The 27920-nt window shown below is 43.4% G+C and overlaps 1 protein-coding gene across 2 annotated transcripts in view; it reads right to left on the minus strand.

The window, feature by feature from the left end:
• Positions 1-15049: 15049 nt before the first annotated feature.
• Positions 15050-27920, minus strand: part of LOC128783015 (DDB1- and CUL4-associated factor 12-like) — a 116897-nt gene continuing 104026 nt past the window's right edge. For both annotated transcript variants that reach the window (XM_053933589.1, XM_053933590.1), the window contains 2 exons: positions 16065-16249; positions 15050-15303 (listed from right to left, as the gene is read on the minus strand). In XM_053933589.1, coding sequence (XP_053789564.1) covers positions 15145-15303; positions 16065-16249 — 344 coding nt within the window. In that variant the 3' untranslated portion in view covers positions 15050-15144. The remainder of the gene's footprint in view (positions 15304-16064; positions 16250-27920) is intronic.

Genomic DNA, 27920 nt, shown 5'->3' on the forward strand with positions numbered 1-27920 from the left:
AGACCCTGGATTCAGAACAAAAGCCAACAAGTGTCAGCAAGCTCTGATTTTTTTTTTTCCAAACGCTTTGGATCTTATTAAATATATTTGGGAAAAAAAAAAACATTGAAAACAGTTCACTGTAAGACATCATACCCTCAGGCAAGAAGTTGTGACCCCTGCACTTTTTAAAACACCTTGTGTAGTTTGTGTATCATATACATCATAGGCCATGAGGAAGAGCCAGTATTTGTGTACACATTAACATACAAGCACGCACTGATAGATGTCACAGATAAGACTGATACCAACAAAAACCAGTGTATTGATCTGTGTCAACACCACAACCTAACACAAATGGAACAAGCCACAAGTAACAGTACAAACCTGTTGCAACTTCAACACATACATCTTAGAAAAAGACAGTGCATGTACATAACCCTAAGATAGTGATGATTTTGAGATAACTTTACGAAGATCAAGGTACTAGAAGAGGAAGGCACATTAACCTCTGGTTAGACTGTTTTGGCATTATTTGAATGAGTCATAGTGATTTATATACCCTGAGACTGTGGGAGGCCTTGAAAAGGAAAGGAGACCAGGTGAATGGGCAAATAAAAAGTACAAGTTTAATGAGATTTTAAGATTCAGTGTGGAAGGCGCTAACAGCGGGCCCATGAAAATGCACCTTCCCAAATAAATGCTGTGAGATGTGATCAGGAACAAAGCAGAGCAGGCTTAAGCTTAATAACAAAGGGAAAAAACTTTATTAAACTACTACTACTATAAAAGACACACACACTAAATCTAGGACGAAGACGCTCTAAAACACTCTTCCTCCCCCCACTCAATTTCTAATAAACTACAGTGAGACACTACCCGGGATTCCTGATCAAGTTGCCACCCTTCAGATAATCAATACTCAGTACCTCAAGGGAGAGAGGAGTCTCTCTTGCACCATAGACCCCCCCCAGGAAACACAGTTGCCACCCTTCTGTGTTTCCATGTCACACATGGCAACCGCCCGGAGAAAATCTGCCAGTGTGACACTCTCCTTTCTGTGTCACAGTGCTCTCACCACTGTGCATGGACAGACTGCTCATAGGGCTCCTTTAAGGATGCTTTGCCAAGGACCAAAAGAAATAACAGTTCAGCTTCTCATCTTGGGACTACAGTCCCCCCGATTTTCTTCCTCCCCTGGGGCCAAGGGTCTAGGAACAGAGATCATCTTATTCCTGAAGACAGAGGGCGTCACCACACCCTCCTCAACTCTTCTCTGTTCACTTTATTTCTGTACTTGCAGTCATTGGAACAGGTTTCTTGGCTCACCATTGCATCCCCCTAAAAAATGCAGTATCTGTTGCAGGAGAATTTGGTTCAGTCTATGGCTAACAAGAAAAGTCCAGCCATAAGCCACTCTATCATCTCCTCCCACACTATAATTAATTTCCTCATCTTCTTCTGACGTCTCACTCCCAGGCCATCTCTTCTTTTTCAGATTAAGGAGGAGTAATATTTCACAAAGCTTTCATCATCCAAGAAGGGGTTAAAAGTCTGAAATTCCCCGGATGGCCGAGGTCTTTGCCCAGACTTCCAATTCCCACGACTGGGGACCTGCCCCCCCCCCCCCCCCAAGCCGGTGTACTGCTGGCACCATCGCTGTCTCTTTCTCTCTTTCTTTCTCCAGAGAGACTCGGGGGGGGGGTTGTGGTACGCAACATCCCAGATTTTCCTCCACCCTTCCATCCGCAGGGGGCCGGCCCAGTTCCAGTCCCTCCACCCTTCGGCCTACCTCAGCCTGAGCCGCATGGCTTCCCCTCCCCCACCCAGCCCATGGCTGGGCAGGGGAGAGTCTGCACTCCACACTGACCGGAACTAAAGAGAAAGTTCCCCTGGGAGTTCTTGCTTTTAACCCCCTGTGTTCTCAGAGGCGTGTCTATGCCTTCAGTGGTCAGTACAAATGCCAATATCCAACCCCGACCACTGATTGTTTTGACTACCAATTTCCTGAGAAAATTCACTTCTATGTCAAACCATGACATAGCTAAAGGAGTGAGAAGCTGAGAAGCAAGAAGAAGCTGATAAGGAGCTCGCTCCAAGGCTGTTACCAAGGAGACCGAGAGACGAGAGGAATTGAAGAAAGATAAGGAGAGAACTTTGCAGCTGGACAAAATATTTTTAGAAAGTTAGCTGAAGTCACTGTTACTTTTCAACAATGGTGTTATGTTGATTTATTGTGGCCAATAGTTGAGGTAGAAGAAGTGTAAACAATTAGAACGTGTATAAAAAGTCAGCCATTTTCGATAATAAAGAGTTGCCATCTGAGACTGCTTGTGGTCTCTGCTTTGTGTCGTGACCGCCTCGACAACGACATCTGGTGATCACTGAGTGGAAAAACAGCCTGAACAAGATACTTGGTCTGGACCCATGCGGGGTCCTAGTGACTGGCAACCTTGACCCACTGGGCAGTAGTGGGGGGAAGCAGCGTTGGTGCAGCTGAGAGTGGCTTGTGGAAGCCACAGGGAGGTCCGGACCTGATTTTCTCCTATCAAGACACCTGGACGCAGGTGAGCCACCAACTAGTAATAATGGGAAATAACTTATCTAATGAGGAAGATACTGTTTTGGCTACATGGCAAGCTTTGTTAAGAAATACGGAAATTAATACTTCAGACTATGCCCTTCGTAGTATATTGCTGTGGGCTAAATCACAGGATTTTGGCACTGATCCTGACACAGCATTTAGTGTTAAAGCATGGAAAAAGTTGGGGACAGACTGTGGGAAGTCATCCGAGTGGGAGATAAAACTGTTATCAATCTAGCTGTTACTTGGGGATCGCTTTTTGAGGCATTAAAGGAATGGAAAACAAAGCGAGAACAAGCAGAGAGCGACGTGGACGAAGAATCAGAATTGATAATGGAGACTGATGGGGGGGGTGAGTCAGATGGGGTCTCTGATGGGGAACTTGTTGAATCCATCCTTGAAGAAGGTGCAGGTGCCATAGAAGTTACCAGGTGGGCTGCCAAAGCTTCTGGGAAAGTTGCCAGAGCTTCTGGGCTGGATGCTGAAGCTTCTGAGAAAGCTGCCAAAGCTTCTGGGAAAGCTGCCAAGGCTTCTGGGAAAGCTGTCAAAGCTTCCGGGCAGACTGCCAAAATATCTCCTTATCAGATTCCTAAACCTCTTTATCTCACACCTGCACAGCAGCTCCCAATGGTGCCTGTATACACTACACCGCTGCACCAGTTAGCTGAAATGTCTTTAGCAGAGAGAGAAACCCAGCTGTCTGCCCCCCTGTTTCCATCTCCTCTAGCCCAGCCATCTGCCCCCCCTGCTCCCCTCTGAGCTGCATGAACAATTTGCAAGGTCGTATCCTCCGTTACCGACAGTGACAGTGAATCAAGTGAAGAGTCACCTGCAGTAACACCTGAGTTGGAGCACGGAACTGTTGACAGTTCACCTTCTAATAGATCTAGCTCTACTGCCCCATGGATTTTCCCTCCATGTCAGGTAACTGTGCTTCCCCAACAGCCTCAGAAGTTTTGGGAATTTGTTAGGAAGAAAGCAGCTGAAGAAAAGAATTGGGACATAATAGAAAGATTAGGTGCCCCAAAAGTACCTCAGGAGCAGAGTGCTAATGCAAATGTTGCTTGTGATAAGCCTATGGTTTTTCCAGTTTTTAAAGCAGTTCCTGGAACAGGGCAGAATGATAGTCATCACGTCTTTGCCTGGAAGGTTGTGCAAGATCTCCAATCGAAAGTGGCTCAGTTTGGTATTAATTCCTGAGAGGTAATGCAATTAATACGTGTAATTAATGCAGATATGCTTGCACCTTATGACATCATGCATATTGCTACAATTTTATTCCAACCAGTACAATACAGTGTATTTCAAGAAACTTGGAGGCAAGTGGCTGAGCACACTGCTTTAACAAATATGCAGCTGCCTCAACACGACCCTTGTCATGCTGTGGGTGCTGATGCCTTATTGTGCACTGGGCCTTTTGCCAACCCAGATTTACAGGCAAAGTGGGATCCTTTAATTTTGACACATGCTCAGCAAATAGGCATGAGTGCTTTAATTAAAACAATGGAAATGGCAGCTCCAAAACAGAGATACGTTACTATATAACAAGGGATGAGAGAAACATTTTTGCAGTTTGTGGAAAAGCTTGCTGCAGCTATTGAAAAACAGGTAGATGATGAACCTTTGCGACACAGATTGTGTATACAATTGGCTAAAGAAAATGCAAACCCAGACTGTAGAAAGACTATTGACACCTTACCTGGGGAACCCACATTGCCTGAAATGTTTATGGCTTGCTCAAAAGTTGGTTCAGTAGAGCATAAAATGGCAGCTCTTGCTGCAGTTCTAAGGCTTCCATCAAAATGCTATAATTGTGGACAGCAAGGGCATGTAAGGGCACAGTGTAATACCCAGAAAATAACATCTAAGTCAAATGCAAGCAGCAATGTTATGTGCAATCGTTGTGTTAAATTTGGGCACTATGCTAAATAATGCAAGAGTAAATATCATGCAAATGGTCAGCTGTTGCAGGGAAACAGGAAGAAGAGCGTGAAGGGGCACATGGGGACACAAATACCCCGACAACCACAGCAGCAATTACGAGCCTTCCCTGTACTGCAAAGCTACCCATTTGCGAACAATACTCAGGGGCAACAAGTGGGTCCGCAGGGATTGATATACCCACCACTGACATAGTAACTATTTTGACAAAAGAAATATGCAAAGTGCCCCTTGATGCCCATGGCCCAATAGGATGGGGATTGAGGGCATTTTTGATTGGGAGATCAAGTACTACACTTAAAGGTATTCATGTGCATTTAGGACTTATTGATGCTGATTATTTAGGACAGATTCATGCTATGGTATCAAGTGATGACCCCCCCCCCCGTCACTATTCAGAAAGGAACTTGCATTGCTCAACTTGTACCTTTTGTGAGTTCTGTTCCAAATACAGTGGACCGAAGCCACGGCACAGGAAGTTTTGGATCAACAGGAGTACCTCAAGTGTTCTGGACTGAGAAAGTAATGGACAACTGTCCAGAAAAGACATGCATCCTCACAGCCAGTGAATATCATCCAGGAACCATGTTGGTAACAGGTTTGATTGACACTGGAGCAGATGTTACAATACTCTCGCGACTTTGTTGGCCTCAGTCATGGCCTCTCACTCATGCAAGTTTTGGACTTATGGGATTGGGTGGTGCTACAACAGGTGGCTTGTCAGCCATTGTAATTAATGTGAAACATCCTAATGGCCAACAAGCTAACATCAGACCCTATGTTGCCGAGGCTCCTCAAAGTTTGTGGGGACGAGATTGCCTATCTCAATGGGGTATCAAAATTGCTAGAGATTTTTAATAGGGGCCACTGTGATGCAGGACGGTGAACGTCCAGTTGTAGCCTTGACATGGTTGACAGATAAACCTGTCTGGGTTGACCAGTGGCCCCTTACTACCAAAAAGCTTACTGCCCTGCAAGACTTAGTCACAGAACAATTGCAAGCGGGACATATTGAAGAATCTTTCAGCCCCTGGAATACTCCTGTTTTGTAATAAAAAAGAAATCAGGAAAATGGAGACTTTTACATGATTTACAGCAGATAAATGCTGTCATGGCAACAATGGGAGCTTTACAACCAGGCCTTCCTACACCCACAATGATTCCACAGGAATGGCAAATAGTTGTCATTGATTTGAAAGATTGTTTCTTTCCTATTCCACTGGCTGAGCAAGACAAAGAAAAATCTGCTTTTACTGTGCCTTCCACGAATCATGTTGAACCCAATAAAAGATATCAATGGAGAGTACTCCCTCAAGGCATGAAAAACTCGCCAACTCTTTGTCAATGGTTCGTGGCACAGGCCTTGTCAAAAGTGCCGGGAGCAATTTAATAACTGCTATTGTTATCATTACACGGATGATATCTTGTTGGCATCTGACAACAAACAACAGTTATCAGCTCTTAAAGAATGTGCTGTGACAAATTTGAAAGCCTTTGGTCTGATTATTGCCCCAGAGAAAGTGCAGGAACACATGCCTTGGAAATATCTAGGTATGTTGGTGACAAACACTCAAGTTATGCCTCAACCTGTAAAATTAGACATTGATGTTAAAACTGTTACTGATGTACAGAAATTGGTTGGTGCAATAGGTTGGATTCGATCATATTTAGGCATAACTAATTATCAGATGCAACCATTGTTCGATTTGCTATCGGGGATCACTTCCTCTACTGATGAGAGGCAATTGATCCCGGCAGCAAAGAGGACTTTAGAAGAAATTGAATTAGCCTTAGCACACAAATTTGTTAACAGAATAGATACCTCTGTTGGTGTCCAATTGTTTATTTTGAAGGACCATGAAATACCATGTGGAATGATAATTGGGAAGACCAACTGCATATTTCGGAATGGATATTTTTATCTTTCAGATCTCGGAAAACAGCTCCAGGACTTTATGAGCTTTTTGCAGATATTATCATCAAAGGTCGCAGGCATTGTCATGAGATTCTGGGATACGACCCTGTGACCATTGTGATACTTGTACAACAGTGGTATTTTGAATGGTGCTTTCAAAATAATCATGAATTGCAATCTGCCTTATCTTGTTTTACAGGCCAAATAAAATACCATTTGCCTTCTCATCCTGTTTTAAAACTGACCAAGGAGATCCCTTTTGAAGGGAAGCAAATTTGTTCTCCTGTTCCAGTGGAAGGTATAACAGATTTACAGATGGATCAGGGAAAACTGGAAAAGCAGATGTGGCTTGGAGAAAGGATGATCACTGGGTGTATGAGACAATGATTCAGCAAGGATCTCCTCAACTGGTTGAACTTTGTGCTGTTTTTTTGGCTTTTCTTTATTTCCTGATTCTGTAAATTTAGTTACTGATTCAATTTATGTTGCTAATCTAGTTAAGCATTTAGTTCAAGCAGTGTTGTATAATATTCAGGAGAATCCCTTATTTACCATGTTAGTGAAACCATGGACAGTTATTTGTGCTTGAAAACATCCTTATTTCATCATGCATATTCGTAGCCACACATCATTACCTGGATTTTTTTGTTGAAGGCAATGCCTATATAGATTCCCTAGTAGCTGCTGCTGCAATCAAAACTGCACCTAATGTATTGCAGCAGGCAGTTTTGTCTCATCAATTTTTTCATCAGAGTGCTGAAGCTTTACAGCAGCAATTTAAATTGTCTCCTGGTGAAGCAAAATCAATTCTTTCTTCTTGTCCTGACTGTCACACGACTCATGTTTCTGAATACTATGGTACCAACCCTAGGGGTTTATCCACTTTAGAGGAATGGCAAACTGATGTTACAAAAAATGCCACAATTTGGTCGCTTTAAGTATGTTCATGTTACAATGGATACCTTTTCTCGTGCAATGGTTGCTTCAGCATTCACAGGAGAAAAAACTCGTGATGCTATTCGTCATTTTTATCATGCCTTTTCTATCCTAGGTGTTCCACGTCACATAAAAACGGATAACGGCCCAGCATATGCTTCACAGAAAATGCAAGCATTCTTTTGTGCTTGGGGCACTGAGCATTCACAACAGGTATTCCACATGTCCCCACGGGCCAAGCAATCATCAAAAGGGCTCATGGTCTTCTTAAACATCAGCTTCAAAACCAAAAAGGGGGATTGCAACAGGAGTCACCTCAAGTGAGATTAGATAAAGATGTTTATGTGTTAAATTTTTTGCATCCCCTACCTGACTCACAGTTATCTCCAATTTTTTACCATTTTTCCTCTTTGAATTCTAAGCAACCAGATTTTCATGGAAATGTCAAGGTATGGGTCAAGGATTTAATTACTGGTATGTGGTCTGGTCCAGTGAAACTAATAACCTGGGGGAGGGGCTATGCTTGTGTTTTGACAGATAATGGTCCTCGATGGGTTCCTGCTCGCTGTGTTAAACCTTATTTGGAGCGCGCAGGAAGGGACAGGATGGATGGTTCCGCAGCTGAAGCAGAACATGCGGATGACACTGGATAAGGCCATATATCAGGACATGTATCTCATCAGTCTTAATGTGCCTTCATAGTAATTAAAGAGTGTGGTTTTGGTTTGCTCTTATCAGGACAATGCAGGTTTTTGGAACCTTTGTTCTAGTATTCCTGCATCTCGTTTTGAGCACTTGGGATGGTTATAGCTTAAGGTTTGAGTATTAGGCATATAACTTTATAGGACACAGTAGTTAAGAAACTTAAAAGCGCTTATAGATGGATGGAGGATGGGAATGATTGTATTAAGAATGGGAATGTTAATTTTGTTGATAGTTGTAATTGTTGTTTTGTGTTTCCCCTGTCTGCTTGGATTTTTGCAAAGGGCCCTGCAAAAATCCATAGCAGCTGTGTTTACAGTTCAAAAACAAAAAGGGGGAATTGTGGAAGGGGGCTAACAGCGGGCCTGTTAGCTAAAGGAGTGAGAAGAAGCTGAGAAGGAAGAAGAAGCTGATAAGGAGCTCTCTCCAAGTCTGTTACCAAGGAGACCGAGAGACGAGAGGAATTGAAGAAAGATAAGGAGAGAATTTTGCAGCTGGACAAAATATTTTTAGAAAGTTAGCTGAAGTCACTGTTACTTTTCAAAAATGGTGTTATGTTGATTTATTGTGGCCAATAGTTGGAGTAGAAGAAGTATAAACAATTAGAAAGTGTATAAAAAGTCAGCCATTTTCGATAATAAAGAGTTGCCATCTGAGACTGCTTGTAGTCTCTGCTTTGTGTCATGACCACCTTGACAATGACAATTCAGCACCTGAATTTTCCCTTTTAATAAGGGAATCTGAAAAGCAGTTCCTAAGAAAACAAAATATTGAGTCCTACTTTTTTGTTCTGAGGTCAAAGAATCAATTTCTAGTACTATACAGACCTCACACTATATTGCAAGACTTGTATACACCCCCTCAGTTTCAGTCCAATGACCAGAATTTGTATACAGTCGCGTATTTTACTTGGTGATTTTTTAGGTACAGAAATGGTCAGGCAGACCAGATTTTCTTAACTCTGCCCCCCCTGACCCTCCATTTTAGATCTGTCTGCGCTTTCTTAGACCACAACACTCCCAGCAGGATACTAGAGGGAAAGGCCATTAGAAAATGGCACTTAATTTTAATTGGGAAGATTCCTTTCTGTCAAGAGCATTCTTCTATTTAGCCAAGTAGCACAAGTACCACATTAAGAAACCCAGCATCACAAGCAAAAAGATACTCCCCAATTTAAATTCTTGAAAATTAACATGCAGAAACAAGAATGATGGGGATATCTACTTGATTTCTCTGAAAATGTTTCTGATTAGGCCCTTTAACAAGTACCTCCTGAGCAATGAATAAGTATCCCCTCTGTATTTTTTAATTCCTCAGGAGTTCTGAGAGCAATACCAAACACTGTTGGACCATTTTTCTTGTGCCCCTTGCCCATCCTCAACATGCACCAAAGTGCCCACTGGAAGAAGCAAGGGAGAGCATAAATAGGAAATTCCTTCAGACAAGATGTGGCTATATTCTCCTTTCCATTCTCCCTTGTCTGCAACACAGACAAATTCCTGGTGCCTGTGCTTCAGAGACTAAGTTACTGAAGGTACTGCAACACTCAGAAATGCATTTTCAGTTGAAGTTCTGGCTGAGGGGTGGCCAGTGAGGCACACAGGGATTTTCATTTGGCTTTAAGCTAGAGAGCATATGCCTGGCTAGCACAGGAGTCCAGGGCTCAGCATGGGCTGGCCAGAGGATCAGCTCCACCTGCATCACACATAGCTCTGCAACGGTGTTCCTAGGAATGAGCTGTACCTCAGTTCAGTAATTTATTCACAGCAGCAATTGCAATAGAAGCTAAGAACTTCTCAGACACCTTGGAAATGTGGGTTTATGGAAAATAAGGTTATCAGACCACCAGAAATAGATCTTAGAGCTCCCAGCTGGCTGCTGAAAGATGCTGCTGCTTTGCCAAGATGTAGTGACAGCCCATCTGCTCTTGGTTTCTTGCAAGCAAAGAAAACAGGTGATCTCCATCAAAGCCTGCTTTATTTAACATCTGCACCAGGTGAGGGATATTAATTCACAAGGTCGGTAAGTGCCTCTCATCTGAGGGGCAGAAATTAAGACACCAAACCACCACTTGACATAGCTGGATTATAACTTTAATATGTTAATTTTGCAGCTGCAAGGTATATACAAAGCAAGTGCTCAGGTGAAGGAAGAGGATGAAATTCTGGAGAATAGTAACTGAACATAAGTATCATAAGGATTAAGATACAAAAAGCAGCCAAAGACTTAAAATAGAGGCAGCAAATATAGCCCCATAATGCAGTTCAGGAGTTCCCCTCATTAAGGAAGTCACAAGTCACCCACAATGTGAATGTAACCTTTGTGGATTGACTAAGTCCAGTAAGATTACTAGGTACTCTTGCTATGATCTTAAAAATGGATCTATGTAGAAAATAAACAACTGAGACTAGGAACAAACACCTATTAACTGTTCTTTGGTAATTTATTCACCTAAGACCAGCAGCACAGATGAGGGGAACCAAACAAATGGACTCCTTTATTGCAATCCCAGAAAGCGCCCAAGGAGAGCACTACCAGTTCTCCTTATCAGACTTGACTGTACAAGGGAGAAAACTGCAGGAATTATCAGAAATAAGGTGAAGAGGGTGAGTACCACCCTCATTTCTCTGCTCAAGCCAATATTGCATAGCTTCTGCTTCCTTAGGAAGGTCTATCACATAACACCCAATTGTTACTGAGACATTGCTACCCAGTAGAATCTATGATTTTACTCATCACCTCATTCCTGGTAATTTCTCCAGCTTTCTCCCTTGTACAGTCAAGTCAGCCAGGGATAATTTTACTACTGAACCCATAGTTAAGTCACTGGGTTTGATTACCTGTGATTATGAATACTGAAAATGCAATACCCAAAGATACCCAAATTAACATGGTAGTTCATTGAAAAGAGCTGAGTGATAAAATTAACTAGTTTCTACACTCACTGGCAGCACAGAAGATCCCACATGACTGAAAAATTAACAGCAGGAAAAAAGTCCAATGATCTGTTATAATTAACATTCTTTGCTTCAAGTGCCTAATGTGAGATAAAGTAGAGTCTGTTCCCCCCCAGAAATAGACTTACTGTGTAATCCTCCCATCAGTGAAACATATACTAGGGCAACTACCCAGTTCTCCGGTCTGAGCCAGCCTCAAAGGTCTGCACAGTTTAAAAAAAAGCAACTTAAAGGTCTCAAGCATGGCTTGACAAAATGCCAGCAAGCCCATTTCTGCTTAACAGAGGTCACCTCTGCAAGTACAATATTGTAGGAATGTGCCCCCTGTTGACAGAGTGACCAAATTATTCTTTGTCTGCTTAAAAAGGCAAAAAGCCCAGAAGTTTCTCTCCCAAATTAAGTACAAAGACACCTCATAGGACCTTTGGGACTTCACCTCAGACCTGAGGCTGTCTGATTGGACAGAGGCCAAGAGGTCCCACCTAGGTAATTCACTAGAAAAGGAAGAGAACAAAGGAAATAATCGCTTTTGTGGGGTATTTTAGCAGGAGCAAGGACCTCTTGGCCCTGGCTCGGTTTTTCTCTGTAAAAACTTTGTTATCTTGCCTTTTATTAAACCTTTTTCTGTTTCCAACACTACCTCAGAAGCCATCCTGCTAATTTTATGCCGTTCAGGGTAGCTGAGCTATCTCGGGTGTGATGGGTTTCTCTGAGAGCTCATAAGACCTGGCTCGAAGAGTAACACATCACAGTATTGCTACAGTAAAAAGCTGGGATGATTTGGGGTGGAGGAGGCAACCCCAAACAGACCATTCAGATGGGCAGGAAAGAGCAAGGGAGGGAATTTGTTAAGAAACATTCGAAAAGACAGCCTGAAAATGCAAATGCCAATGGGTCTCAGCAGAGCACAGCGAGACACAGTGAGCACAACTCAGTCACCAGACTGAATTTGATGTATCAGGGGTATATCTGCTATTTGAATACCAGGGTGCACTCAACTTGCCTCCATGAAGAAATGAGAGATACCCTGCTGTACAGTCATTCCTGCACTTCAATGGAAAACCAGTACTTCTCACACCATGATCCTGGATTTCAGCTGGTTTCTAAACCAGTATGGCAAAAAACTCAATTCAAGTAAGAAAACCTGTCTTTGTATCCCATTTCTTGTATGACTTATATTTGGACAGTTGGCAAATCATCATTTTTCTCTGCCTCTTTTTCTAACTTTGACTGGACCAAAAGTGACATATGGCCAACCACAAAATATTCTGAAACTTAGCATCTATAATTCTATATTGCTACAAACATTTAAAACCACTGAAACAGGCTAGAAATTAAGTTCTCTCTGTCCCAATTTGTGTTCTTGCAGCACTATATCTAGTTTGTTCCCAGTTTTCGGGGGGCTTTTCGTACAGCAACAAGGATGGCTCCCTCCCCATGAGAAGTCATCTTTGCAAGAAAGCACCATGAAAGCAGAATACACAGAAGCATATGAAACTTGAGAAATTTTACATAATTGTCTAGATTCTTCTGAGAATTGTCCAAAGCTTCCTATGAAGAAAAAAAAGGAGGAAAAGGGCACTCACACTACCAAGATTTAGGACCACACACTGAAATATTTGTGATCAGTTGGCAGAGAGGGACATGTTCCAGGGGTTCCAAGGTGGCCTCTTCAATAACCTAGAGACTCTGCTGACTCTGCAGAAAGATCAGCCTCCATGTTTAGAGGCTAGAGCTTAGTCCATAAAAATACCCTTTTTGCCCCCTCACCTAGACCTGGAATATGCTTCAAATTTATAGATCAACATCAGGGCTAGGGTTTCCAGATCAGTAGTTTTCCTTTGGCACTGGTGATATTAAGCATCTAACTAGTTGTTTCAGCAGAATTAGAGAACTCTCAGAGTCAAGTGTCTAGTTTCTTTAGAAAAGAGGGGGGAAAAAAGGGGGGAAAAAAGGCACCTCAAACCAAGCCCAAGAAAACAACTAACCAGAAATTGTTCCCTGTGACAGTGTGATCTTACATGGTAGCTGGAGGAATAATCCTAGAAATACACATCCTGCCATACTTCACCAAGATTTGTTTTTCTCTGTATACTTCCACTTTTCAAAACCCCTAAAATAATGAAAGCAGTAAGTTGCCATCACAGAACAACACAGGCACCATTACATCTTTAAAAAACAATGAACAACTCTAAATAAAATATGAGAGCTCCTTTCCTATTCCATAGTTTATAATTTCACCATGAACTGATTCAGTTTAAGCAATCAACCCACAAGGGAAGTAGAATTATGAAACATCACAAAAAGATCTGTTTGTGAAGTACCCATGTCAATGCTCAGTGTGAGTAAATTATACTTCTGAGACAGGTGCATGTCTGGGAGACAACAGGATTTTTCACCAGGATGGAAAGGAACTGCATTCCTTGCAGGATTTTCATCCAAGTGTCCACTATCAACCAGAAATTAAGCCCAAGTCTCACTGCTTGGCATTACTGATGAAGATATAGAGCACAAAGATGAGAGGGACCACAAAGACACATGCAGACTAGCTCTAGGCAATCTGGCAGGAACTGCATCTGGGACTAGAGCTACTCTACAGTGGTGGCTGTGATCTCCAGCAGACACAGAAGAACAGAGCATGGCCCAGCTTTGTCATTCTTCTCAGCTTCAGCCAACTACCTATTTGGCACCAAAGCAGTGAGATACAAGCACACTGCTCCCTTGGTGACAAGGGCATGGGAAAGGCATTCATCACAGCAGAGGACAGAGGTATCAGTGACAAGCCAAGTTTGGTGCCTGCCAAAAGGCTAGGAGGAGCACCCTTGAGTCCTGCATTTTAGTGAGCATTAGGTAAGACCATCACCCTGGAATGCACACGCTTCGTGGCTGGACCTGAAGGGCACCTATTCTCCCCATCCAGTCCCACATGAAGTTTGTGGGAGTTTGATTGCAGAAGGCAGCAGGGGATTCGAGGAAAACCTGAGCCTCTCCTACAGCAAGCAAGATGACAACAGATGCTGCTAGCTCAATGTGAGCTAACAGCAAGTTATCTTGCTACATGGAAAGCTTCCAGCTTGCATTAGACAAGTCCAAGATGCACTCTTTAACCTCAGAGAAAAAAATCCCCAGTTTATTTATTCCATCAGCATATTAGAGAAGATGGCCAACCAGCACAGCTAAAATGGGAAAAGCTTCCACAACCTGGGACAAAAAGAGGTCCTGGGTTTTAGGCAGTTTATGAAGAACCCATGAGCTACCACAGCAGCATACTAAGGAATCTTGACTCATCTGAAAAATTGATAGATTTAGTTCATTTTGAAGGACAAGAACACTCATGTCCCTAGCCCCCATTTCCTCTCAGCACCTCTGCAGGCCCTCAATGTAATGTTATCCTGCAATAGCCACACTGCAGAACAGCCTATACAAACTCCAGTTGTGCAAGCTGATACCTGGGAGAAGCAGAAAAGGAACAGTGGATAAATTTTCTTTTGGCACTGCTGAAAACTGCAATTCAAATACAAATGCATTTTTTAAAACTCCTGCACTTTGGGCTTGATGGGCCATACCCCAGGGGAATCTGTCCCTGGGCTCCAATGAGTACATATTAAAATGACCATACTCCTCTATGTATAAACAGTGTCATTAGACTTGTACTTTTAAAAAATAAGATTAACCTAGACTAGGGCCAGGCTCTACAGATAAGCTACTACTTTATCTCTTACAAATATTTTTAATATTTTTAAATTACAAGTAGTTCTCACTCCAGTTCTCACACACAGCCCCTAGACTTTCACAGAAAGTCCAGCAGCAACCACGCTATAAGAAGGAATTCTATGTCACAGCAAAGAGGGGGAGGCACATGGCCAAGACAGCCTAAATGTGGGGGAAGAGTCATTTGGAGTAAATACAATAAAAAAAGATTTAAAAACCCCTTCATATAAAAGACCAAGCAGGTTAAAGACAAAATAATGGTTCAAAAACATGTACAAGACTGTTGGAGACCAACAGAAAATTGCCAAAAAATAACTTGCATTTAAACCAGAAGTCAATGGCATCACACAATTTTGTTTTTAAAATGGTAAAGAAAAGTGGAAATCTGTGTCAAGATCAGCATTTATGAAGAATTATCATTAGCTCCAGAGACCAGCATAATTCCCATGAAGTCCTGATGGAAGGGGGCCTCCTGCCACAAAGAGTTTCATTCCAGATGAGTCGTAGCAGTGGGTATAAACAGCATTTGGGAAGAAATGTATGTCAGAAAAATAATTTCTCCAGGTTTCATCGTGATTCTGTTAAAGGAAAGTTTAGATTATTACTGCTGCCAAACAAACCCAAAACTTTGTTTCACAAAAGCAGAAGGTTGTTTCCAGAGCCTAAAAAGGGATCTTCTCTGTTAATACTCCTGAAGCTTCAGACAGATCAATAACAACATTGTCCTGAAGCTTTTTCTGGGGACATTGGGGCCAAACATTGGAGGGAGGAGATGAAGGGTAGGGAAGATATCAAGTTTCATTAGTTCTTAAAGTTATATCACAGTGATACAAAGGATAATGGAGAAAAGTTAGACAAAGTCATTAACTGCTTTATGATAACATACAGGAAATTGAACTCAAGTGCCTGCCATGGCATTACCTCAAGAGGACAGTTTCTAATATTGCACACAATTAAATCTCTCTTGCTTTGAGTACCACATTAGAGTGGCACAGTTTTAAAGGAAGACAATGAATTTTGTGTTTGAGGTTCTGAAAACTAGAAGTTAGATTACATTAGAAAATATAAAGATATAAAATCTACTTCATTTATTAATCACTGCATAAGAAAAGTAGTCAGTATGCCTTACACTTACTTGAGCAACCAATCATTCAATACCCTTTCATAAAGCTTTTATAAAGAGCAATACTGCAGCATTTCTTGCTTTTCAAGATTACAGTTATTAGTTAAATGATCACTGTTTGACTGGGATGCATTTCATAGAATAGCTTCCATTACTACAAAAAGAACCAGTGTAAACTCCTGTGTAAAGGGTTTCCTACAACTACAAGCTACTCACCAGCCAACCTTTCCCAGTAGTCAACTTTAAAATTTCACTTCCTCCTAATTTCTGCTTCTGTCCATAGCAGGCATGTGGGGGCTTTTCATCCAGGAACCTCTGGGCTCGGATATCGTAAAACAATAGGGAACCTTGCCCTGTTCCCACTGTGATGATGTGCTCGTAAAAGCTCACCGATCGAATACCTGTCAAAAAGAGAAGGGACATACAGTGGAGTAAGGAAAATGGATGGTTTGGCTCTGCAGTGCTGCTGCTTGATGTCTAAAATTTTCTTTAAGAGGAACTACCTACTAATAGCATTCTCCATAACACACACGTTTGGACCACACACTGCTATGGAGCAGTGCAGACAAATCTCATTGATGCTATTGAAACAGCAGCTTCAATTACACATACTACTTCCTTTCTTCTCTGATGCCATCAGATACACTGATGATGTGTAGTAAGAAACTTAATTCTCAGCAGGCCCCAGCTCTTACAGATAAACAAAGATTACAAGCCATTTAGGATCAAGAGTAGTTTTGTTCGCAAGCCTCTAAGTGAACACACCATGAGTATGTGGGCAGCAGAGGAAAGAACATCACACTGGTTCCCTCCACAAGCTCACACCCTATCTAGCTATCTGCCAAGATGTGATAAGTGACTATGTGAGAAAAAATACTGTCTCAGCTGCTATCAAGTGCATTTTGCTGGTCAAGAGGCTAGCTGTAAGCAAGTATAAGCACTAGTCACTTTGCTGCTAAGACAGATCAGGATTTTAAATAATTTTGAGGCTGTCCCTACTCAAATATTCTCATACCAGCACACCTTACTTCATAGCTAGTACTTTTAGAACTTCACCCAGCCATAAAAAACAGACTAAGAATACTACGAGCAAAGCACCACCATGTTACACCAGCACATGGGAAGCTACAAGTTTCCAATCCAAACTAAACATTTGAACACAATTCAGTTACGCCATTAAATTGAGCAAAAGAATACATTTTGTTTTCAAAAACCTTAATCTGAAGCCTCATCTTCAGATTCAAATTCAGATTAAGCTTCCTTCCCCTAGAAATAGTCTTGAGGAGATTCTGTATGTAGGAATTTGCAATTTGCAAAATGTCCTGTCATCTCTATTTATTGTGCAAAAGGTTTGTTCTGTATAAGTACTCTAACACAAACAACTCTTCTATGCAGATTAAACCCCACCATATCTATGCTTCTCTTTGCTGTAACAACATAAAGGCAGGTTATAAACCCTACAGCTTTTTAAGCCCTCTTTAAAGTACCACTAAATTACAGCCTAAACAAGTATTCAAACAGGAAGGGAAAAGAGTGAGTTAGGCCAGATACATCCACGTGTCAACTGCTGTCACTGTACCAAGTGGGGCTGAACATCACAAAACTTGTGACATACTGGAATACACCCAGCAATACATGTGACAGCAGACATCCAAGAGGTGTAGATGCAGTTTACCCTTCCCCTCTGTACAGAGTCCTAACTAGAAACACATCCTCATTCTTCCACCTCCACAACCTGATGTTACATCCACAGGCACCAGCATCTGTTAAACACACTTAGAACAGACAAGGTCACATTGTTGTGTTCTAGGTATGAGGTGAAGTCTTGGCTGCAGACTTAATAGGTGGGAAACCACTGTGCAAGTCTCATACCTGCTGAATCTCTACTTTAATTCAGAGAACTACGAATGCATCTAAGCAAGTTGGGAGACATCTCTTCCTCTTCATTGTTGTCCTGAACCAGGTTCTTTCACCTGGTGTGCAAGAAGCCAATCTCCACAGAGTCAAGGTATTTGATTTATTTACAGCTCTGACCAGAAAGGGGTGCTGGTTGTAGATCCACAAAACCAGCACACTGAGGCACACAAAGGCCTACTTATAAGGTTACAGCATTAGGCTATTAGCACATCTTACTTAAGTCACTACTTGCTTAAGTTTCTATTGGCTTATCCTTTCTCTGCTTTGATTTAAAGGCATAGTGTCCCAAGAAATCTTGGCACATGCTTGATGAGTAGTGGTCTTTTTGTGAGTAGAGGGTGCCTGAGCTAGGGGTGTGGTTTTTTATTATTATAATGAGCAAAGTTCATCACTAGGGCAGGTTCTCACCACAGAACCAGTCAAAACTGGGGGTTGATTGTCTCATCATTAAACATCCTGTATAAGAAAGGTATTATCTTCTTTGTTTTGCCCCCTCTTCAAGGACTTAGTCCATCAATTTTCTGTCTTCTATATTCCCATGGTTATTGCTTCTATTGCTTAACTGCTTTGGATGGAATATGAAAGAGATTGCATATACTTTTCAAAGCAATTAATTAATAAAAAGCCATAAAAACAACTGTGAATCTTTCTCTAATCAAAAAAAAAATTGAAGAAAAACTGAAGGAATCCATTATGTACCCACTACTAAGTGGATGTTTAGGACAGACTTTCAAGAACAGCACTTCAAATTGGCTCTTAAGGGGCTGAAGTACCTCAGATTAATCATTCCCATCAAACTAAAAGCACCACCTGTGCCTAGAACTGATCACAGTAAGCTCTTCTACATTCCCAGCACTCTACCATCTGTAGGATTGGATTATTTGGGTCAACAAATTGAGTCTTACTCCTCAGAGGTAGGGAGCTCTACAAAACCCAGAAGGAAATTAAGATGCAGTAGCATGTCCTACACAAAGAGTAGACACAGTCTGTGCTGTGCAAGCTCTGTCCACTGCATTAACATTACTGCCTTCAGGATTATAAAGTCACGGGCACACAACATTGCTCTGCAGGCCAATCAAGCAGAAAGCAGTCACTCTCACAGATCAAGAACTACAGTCCAGGGCCTGCACTTTCCTGTACAGCTGTTAAGAAAAACAACTCTTACAAGATGCACTAAAAAGCATTCATTACCTTCCCACATAGAGGAGACAGGGTTATACTAGGTAAAAAACACCCCCAGTTTCAGTCTTACTAAGTGACATTTCTCTGATCTGCTTTTGTATACAACACTAATGAACTGAAGTTAATATGGACTTACCATGTCCAGTAGTTGCATTTAGAAGCTGAAAGCACATTCAAGTAACACTTCAAAGCACTTAAAAGTTAACACAGATTTTAGTCTGCAAATCAATAAAAAGCCTACTTTCTAGAGGTGTTGCACCATTTCAAGTCCCAGTGAGATCAACAGAAAGTTGAAACACTCAGTATCTTGGGAATTAATATTACTTAAGTGCCTCCACCACCACCCACACACACAAAAAAAAAAAAAAATCTACTTTACAGAATAGAAAACAGTATTGAACAAAGGTTTTCTCTAGACATGAGCTAGCACCCCAGAGATATTCCCTACACATAGGTCATCCCCTCAGCAGGGATGATCACATAATTCAAGATACAAGTTTTTAGCCACAAGTCACCACTGGGCACCACACTCAGGTGTCCTGGTATTTCTTCCCTATGATACTAAAGGGTGACTGTTGGAACCCTGGATGCTGAGAATTTTAGACTTTCTGTGCTGACAGGCACTGACCCCCAGGGGAACACTGCATTTGACCTGAGGCCGTGGAACTGCCTTCCAAAATTGATTGATAGCACTGGGATTACGGGTGTGTAGTTGGTTAGAAGTCTGTAATATTACAGGGTGGAAAACTTAGAGTTTTGGGCTTTTAGTATGGAGGTGGATAGAAGACAAGATGGAGGATTTTGGGGATTGTCTGATCTCCTTCTTGTTCTTCATCTATTCCATTTTCTGCAGTGCTGGTGGCACAGAGTGACTGGTTAGAAAGAACCGCAATGCAGATGTTGCGTGGACAGACAAATAATTAGTTATCAGTAGGAAGGTAGAAATAAAGTATGTTTTAACAGTTAATTGGACAAAATAGCTTTAAAAGATCTTGAACCTGTGTGTCTTGTGACTTTTGGTGCCTTCTCTTTGTACACTAAGTCTGAGATGTAGACGACGTGCTGAACTTCTGATAAGAGAAAAATAAACAACAACCTGAAGACCGAAAAAAACAGAAGTCCCATCCGTCTCTCAATACTGGCACAGAACTTTTAAAGGGTCTCCCCATCAGGGGGATCCTCGGGGAGGGTTTCCACAAACTGGTGCCCCTGTGTCAAAGGGCAAACTTGGCAGGAAGAGATTATGCCAGGAGTCTCCTTGACAAAAGCCAGAAGCCAGAAAAACTCCTCCGGAGGTGAATATCTCGGCGTCTCAGACACTTGAAAAATCCGGTACAAGGGAGCCAGATTTCCGTGAGCTGCTGGTCAGAGCATGGACAGATACCCGAAGATGACAGACCTATTAGGGTCAGGTAAGCTGTCAAGGAGCCAAAATGGGGAATAAACTCTTGAAAACAGAGACAGATGTCGTGTCACTGCAGGCCCCCAGCCGGGGAATAATTAGCATTGACTCCTTGATTGCAGAAGGCTGATCAATTGCTTTATTATATCATCTTATCCTATATTATACTACACTTATTAAGAAACTCAGTAACCCTTACAGCCAGTCCAATACAGCTTTGACCTAATTGGTCAATCAATCGAAACACCATCCAGTGTCCAATTAAGAAATCACCATTTGGTATACAAATCTCCATGACACATTCCACATGCGCACAACAGCAGGTGCAACAAGTGGAAATAAGAATTGTTTCTCATTCTTTTCTCTGATCTTCTCACAGCCTTCCCTGGGAAAATGCCTGGGAAAGTCTGTGCCTGCTCTCTGTGGCCAGAGAGCTGCTGCCACAGATGTTGTTAATGGTCTAGAAATAATGATGAGGCAGCATCCAGTCCAGGTCTCTAGACAGGAGCTGGAAACTTTGTTATCCTGGGTGAGGGAGGAATTCCTCAATGTTACAGTTAAAGATTTATTTGACCCAGATCTATGGGAGGATGTTAATACGGAACTCTATCATTCTGTGACACGCAAAGACCAGAAGGCTGCGAGCCTTCTGTCAGTCTGCAGAGTTGTTTATGAGGCAATTCATGAGGCAAAATGCCAAAAACCTCTTGCAAAAGGTGCTTTGCAAACACCCCGGGGGCTGCAGGGCGTTCCCTCACAGGCGGGAGAGCCGGGGCCCGCGGCCCCTTCCTCAGAAGCTGCAGAGACCCTCCAGCAGTCACAAGCCTCCACAGCCCGCCCCCCACAGTCCGGGGTGAAACTGCCCCCCCTGAATCACAAGAGGAAGGCGTTATCCCTGTGAATGCGGGCACGGGGTCGTCCCGGGGGGCGGGAGAGGTGGGCGGTCGGGGGAGTGCAACCCAGGCAGAGCCCGGGAGGGACCTCGGGGCCGTTCCAAAATTCAAATTGCTCTTGGGACCATTGGATCAGGCAAACATGGCATTTTTCGAATTCTTTACAACTGCGCATGTCCCGGAAGCGGCGGGGTCCGGAACACACGTTTCTCCAACCCCCCACCTTGAGGGACATTCCAGGCAGCTAAGCCTGCCTCCGGAGCTTCCGTGGCAACGCCTCTGCCACTTGGCGGTCCACCCACAGCTCCTGCCCCTGCCCATGGCCCGAAAATGACGTCAGAGGCGTCTTTCCAGCCCCCCCCCCGTTCAGCAGGGGCTGGCTCGGGGCCGGCTGACGTCAGCTTTGTTCCACCCCCATTCGCTTCCGAGCCCCAACCCACGCTACAATGGGCGGGACCTGGATCGAGTGGGTCCGACGTAATCCCCGCCCTCGCCCCCCCTTCCCGCCAGACTGCGTAGCCTCCGAGTCAGCCCGGGGCCCCTCCTTCCTTCATCCAAGCGGCAGCCGCGCCACGGGGGCTGCCAGAACCTACAGCTATGGCTGTGCCCCTGAACTCGGCACTGCCTACTGCAGATTCGGGACTGCCTGCTGCAGCCCGAACACAGCCCTGGCAGGGCTCAGCAGCACCAGCACCAGCACCAGCGGTGACTGCAGCTGCAACAACCGATCCCTCTGCAATCCACGGAACGGAGCCTGGACCCGGATCAGGGTCCTCGCAACCAAACTATGTAGCAACACCGCCACCAAGTGGAACAACAGTACCACTGCAGCAAGTTCAACCACACTACAGACTAAATACCATAGTCTCAGAAACTCTGCTTGAAACACAGTCAGGCCAAGCCCTCAAAGCATCTTTTCCAGTCCCCTTCTCAGGTGAACAAAATACAATGAATATATTTCCAGATAAATGGGAAATGGCGGGACAAGACACAACAGCTGCAGCACACATTCCAAAGACTAGTCAGGAGAACAGAGCTCAAGCCATGAGTAATTTAGGAGCACAAAACCCACGAGCTCAAAATATCAGCAGCGAAAATATTATAGCCATCACAGCCTCACAAGACATTCATGTTCCATCACAGGCCCCACACGGCTTTTGTACCACAACAGGCAGCACTCTAGTACTTCATATGCCTGCCCCAACAGCTTGGTTTCCAGGGCAACAGTCCAGCTCCATGACTCACCCACACCTTTTCCCATTTTCAAAAGACTTTATATGGCAGCTCTTCCTCCAGCTCAGGGAATGTGCTCAGGAATTCCTACCACAATATGGTGCACACTTTCCTCAAAACTCCTTTCCAGGGAAAGATGGCAACACCCTTTCTGCATCCTCTAAATACTCCCTACATGTCTACATTCATGCCATCTGCAGTGCCACCGATGCCGGGTTCAGCCATTGCACCCTCATTTCTCCTGTGTGCACGACCACAAATGTCCCTCCCCATGCCTCAAACAGGAGGGGGAGGGGTTGAATCATGATTTTAAAGGGTTAAGATTTTAGCTGAGGGTTAGAACCAGTTCATATTGAAGTTAGATGCACCAATGATAGGTTAATGATTATTAGATGCTTAAGCTAAAGCTAATTGCTATACTATGAGCTTATTTGTAGAAGGAAGTGGAGCAAGTAAACCATTATAGGAACACACTGAAACCAGTAAAACAATGCCCAGCACCTGGACTCTTATGTCAGTCCATTATAAAGCAATGACAGAGAGTAAAAATTTAACAGGGTAGGAATCCATTAGGATTTAGGTGAAATGTGCCGCTTTGAGCTTGCTAGCATAAGTAAAATATGCTGTTTAGTCTGGTAACTTTGCAACACTAATAAAACTGCCCCAGCTGAAGAGGACGAATGCGAATTTCCAAGCTGAAGAGATAAGAGATGAGAAAGACTCCTTGGACCTTGAAACAGGGCAGAGTGACCCAGGAGTTCTTTCTGTACTTTCTGACAAAAACTGAGTACAAGTGTAACTAGCTGTAGGTGTAATGCGAAATCAGCAGAATGAATATGCACAAAGTGTCGTGGTTTGACATGGAAGTGAATTTTTTTTTTTAGGAAGTTGGGTCAAACCAATCAGTGGTCAGGTTTGGATATTGGCACCTGGAGTGACTACTGAAAGTATGGACACGCCTCTGAGAACACAGGGGGTTAAAAGCAAGAACTCCCAGGGGAACTCTCTCTTTGGTTCCGGTCGTTAGAGAGTGCAGACTCTCCCCTGCCCAGCCATGGGCTGGGTGGGGGAGGGGAAGCCATGCGGCCTTGTCCAGGCAGGCCGAGAGAGCTGAAGTTCTGGAACTGAGCCAGCTCCTGCATACGGAAGGGTGGAAAGAAGTGGAGATGCCTTTGTCCCCCCACCAGAGGGAAAGAGACAGAGAGCCTGATGGCACCTGGAAATTTGCCGTTTACTGGCAGAGGAGAAGGAGAAAGTGGGGGGGAAGATGCCCAGTGTGGGAGTCGAGAGTGCAGGGCAGAGATTTCAGCCATCCAGGGAGTCTGAACGTTTAACCCTTTCCGGGAAATGAGGGCTTTGTAAAATATTACTCCTCCTCGATTTGTAGTGGAAGAGAGACAGTCCGGGACCTGAGATGTCAGAAGAAGAAATTTTTAGGTAGGAGGAGATGATGGAGTAGCTTTTAGCTGGACTTTTCTTGTTAGCCATAGACTGAACCAAATTCTCCTGCAATAGAGACTGCATTTTAGGGGGATGCAGTGGTGACCCAAGGAGACCTGCTTCAGCAACCACCAGCGAAGGAATGACAAGAACAGAGGAAAGCTGAGGAGGGAATGGTGATGCCCTCTGTCTTCAGGAATAAGATGATCTCTGTTCCTAGACCCTTGGCCCCAGGGGAAAATGGGGGGGACTGTAGTCCCAAGATGAGAAGCTGAACTGTTGTCTCTTTCAGTCCATGGCAAAGCATCCTTAAAGGAGCCCTATGGGCAGTCTGTCCATGCACAGTGGTGAGAGCACTGTGACATAGAAAGGAGAGTGTCACACTGGCAGATTTTCTCCGGGCGGTTGCCATGTGTGACATGGAAACACAGGAGGTGGCAACTGTGTTTCCTAGGGTGGTGGGGGGGTGGTCTATGGCGCAAGAGAGACTCCTCTCTCCCTTGATAGACTGAGTATTGATTATCTGAAGGGTGGTAATTTGATCAGGAATCCCAGGTAATATTTCATGGTGGTTGTTTTAGAAATTAGGAGGAGGAGGGGTGTTTTAGAGGGTCCTCATCCTGGATTTAGTGTGTGTGTCTTCTATAGTAGTAGTACTTTAATAAAGTTTTTTACCTTTGTTATTAAGCTTGGGCCTGCTCTGCTCTGTTCCTGATAACATCTCACAGCATTTATTTGGGAAGGTGTATTTTCATGGGGGCGCTGGCATTCCACCAGTGTCAAACCATGACACAAACTGTCGTGGGGACAGGACATTTTCATGCTCATTATCCCAATCGTGGTTTCTGTTCCCTGTCCTCAGTTTGTTTTGTCTTCCTTCCCCCCCCCAGCTGGCTTGCTGCTTAGCTTGCTTGCTGCTTTTGCTTGCTGCTGGCTGCATGCTTTGCTGGCTCTGCTTTCCTCTCTTTTTTCTCTGCTTTTCGCTGGCTTGCTTTTTTGCCATTTTTTTTTTCCTTTTTCCCGGTTTCCGTTGTTCCCTTTCCCCCCCCCCCCCCCCCAAGACATCGGACCTACTCCGGGCAGGAGCTCCCCCGGGGTCTGCGAAAGAAGCTGCGTACCCTCTGCGGCGAAGAGAGATACAGCTCAACCCCTTGGACTGGTGAAAACATCTGTGGTCATCTTGGGCTATTTCTCTTGTGCTGGGGAGTGTTTTTTGTTGTGCCTTAATAAACAAGTTTTTTCCACTTCCCCTCTGAAGGAATTCCTCCCGAACCCGGTGGTGGGGGGGAGGTTGCGGAGGGTTTGGTTTCCTATAGGGGGCTCCTTTGGAGGTGTTTTCCCCTAATTTGTCCAAAACCAGGACACAAACCTATTGTGAAAATCTATGCATATGTAAATTAGTTAAAGGTAATATAAAAAGGATCGAGAGTCCTCAGGGGCACGCATGTCCTTTGAAGGGGAACGATTCCCCACATGCTTCCAGTGCTGTAATAAACATACCGTCCATACAAATCTTTATAGGAATTGTGGGGTTTTGTTTTTTCATCCGCGTTTAAGCAGGGGGCCTTAGATTGTGCCAGAGGATCACAGAGACCTGATGAAGACTTTCCTGACTTCATCCCTGGGACCACTGACCCAATTCGAGACCACCAACCCAATTCAAGAGAAGAATTGCACATGCGTGAAGGACTAATAACCTCATTTTAATACAAAGAGGGGACGGGAGGTGCTGGGGTTATGCATATGCATTATTTTGGGAAATAAATAGCAGGCAAAAATCCTTGTGCAGTGCAGTCACTCATTTTGGGGATGATCCCCATGGTGCCACCCACTGGTGTAATAAGCATACCACTTTCTAACTTTAATTAGTTAGAGTGTCTTTGTCCATGATTTTTGGTTTTAACGATTCAGCGTGCATGGAATGCATGCAACCTTCAGGCCAGAAGAAGGTGCATCCTGGCAGACTACAAATCCACAGAATACGGGCATGGATTTGGTTCCAATAAACAGAAATGTCTCAAGAGATACGTCCAGTTCAATGAACTGGGCAGACATCAGGAAGAAAGCACTGAAAGAAAGAGACTTTGATATAGCAGACACAGATAGCATCGCATTTCCAGTGAGATACGTGAGACAAAATGAAGATCCTAGATGAGAACCTCTGGATCATGACGTGGTCAAAGATTTGATGGAAGCAGTGAAAAATAATGGTTTGGGATCCCCATACTTCAAACAGCTTTTGAGAGGCACATTCAACAATTATGACTTGGTACCTTTTGACTGTAGGTACATTGCCTCGACAATTTTTACAGATTCACAACTCCTGCTGTGGGATGCAAGATGGCGAAGGGCTCTCCTTCAACTGAGACATAGTTATGCAGGAGGGCCGCATACAGCTCTCACACTGGCTCAATCAGCAGGAGATGAACCTCATGACAAACCTGAAGATCAGTCAGCTGAGTTGCCTCGAGACGAGATTGCGGACATTAAAGAGATGGCACGAAAGGCAATTTTGCAAATTCAACCAGTTGGAACTCCAGAAGACATTTACACAGAAATAAAGCAAGGTCTTTCTGAACCCTTCACTTCATTCATCGATCGTCTCACGCAAGCAGTGGACAGACAAGTAAGTAATGAAGTGGCGAAGCCACATCTGCTTTGAAGCCTCGCTTTTGCAAATGCCAATGCAGAGTGCAAACATATAATTAGTGCCATGCCTGGTCAACCAACCATGACTGAAATGATAGAGGCATGCAGTAAGGTGGGCACACCTCAGCACATCACAGCAATCCAAGCAGGCGTATGGGGAGAACAGGTCAGGAAACTCCTTCAAGCGCAGGATGAAAGACTTTGAAGAACCTTTGCAGCTCTCCATGTAACTCCTCAACAAGATAATTCCACAGAAATAATAGCAGCAGAACTCGCCAAAAGGCCATGTTTCAAGTGTGGGAAATTTGGACATATAACAGAATATTGCCTAGAGTCTGCGGGAAATGCGACAGCACCAAATCATTGCCCAAGATGCAGAAAAGGGAGACACTATGCGAATCAGTGCTATTCCAAATATGACATAGATGGAAATATTTTACTGTGAAAAGTGTTTCCCAGCGAGTGAAACCACTGCGTAAAGATACAAGTATTAGTAATGATTCAACTACCCAAAATTTCTCTGAAGACAGAACATTTGGGAAACTTCAATCAGATCTTATCTGTAAGGTCATCAGCTGGTTCCCCAATGATTTGACGTTTGGGGATTGATGGTAGTGAGCTTGTAACCTTTGTTATTTCTGTTTTCTATAGGTAATACCAATAAATAGTGATTGTTGTTAATATTACATGAATGCGTAAAAAAAGGTTGTCTTAACCCCTTCGAACACTTGCTGCTAATATATTGATTATATAATGTGAATTCACTGATTTTTGTGATAAGAATTATTATTAAGATATTGTTGTGATATTTACAGCCGGTTTTCATATGTTTTGCCATCTGTGTGATCACCTACAAGACACGTGTCTCTTCAGGATCCTGCCTTTTGTTTTCTAACAGCTTGTACATTTTCTTTATCCAGACTGCTAGTCTCGTGGGTTTCTTCATTTATTATTACAGAAGTACTCCAGCAGAGAGTCCAGCTGTAACATTAACTTCTTTGGGTTTCAGTTTTGTACTAGGCAATCAGTCTCTCATTCAGTTGCACTTCCTCCACCTTCACACTCTCAGTGTCCAGATCCAGGCTCATAATCCTGCCTGTGACCACTTTCAGATCTTTGAAGAAGAGGTTTGCTGTGTTCAAAGAACCTCTATCCTGAAGGAAACTTCAGAGGGATTAAATTACTTGATAATTTGATTGGGTTTTAACCCTAAGGTTTTTTACTCATAACTGCTATTTTTAAGAGCCTTGTTTTAAAATGTGTTAAGTGACACCCACCAATTAGAGTTTGGGCTCTGGCCAAGCTCTAGCTCTACTGGGATAGGATGATTGACAATAAACCCAGATGTTTTCTGCA

This window comes from Vidua chalybeata (assembly GCF_026979565.1).
Source record: "Vidua chalybeata isolate OUT-0048 chromosome W unlocalized genomic scaffold, bVidCha1 merged haplotype SUPER_W_unloc_7, whole genome shotgun sequence".
Taxonomy (NCBI): Eukaryota; Metazoa; Chordata; class Aves; order Passeriformes; family Viduidae; genus Vidua; species Vidua chalybeata.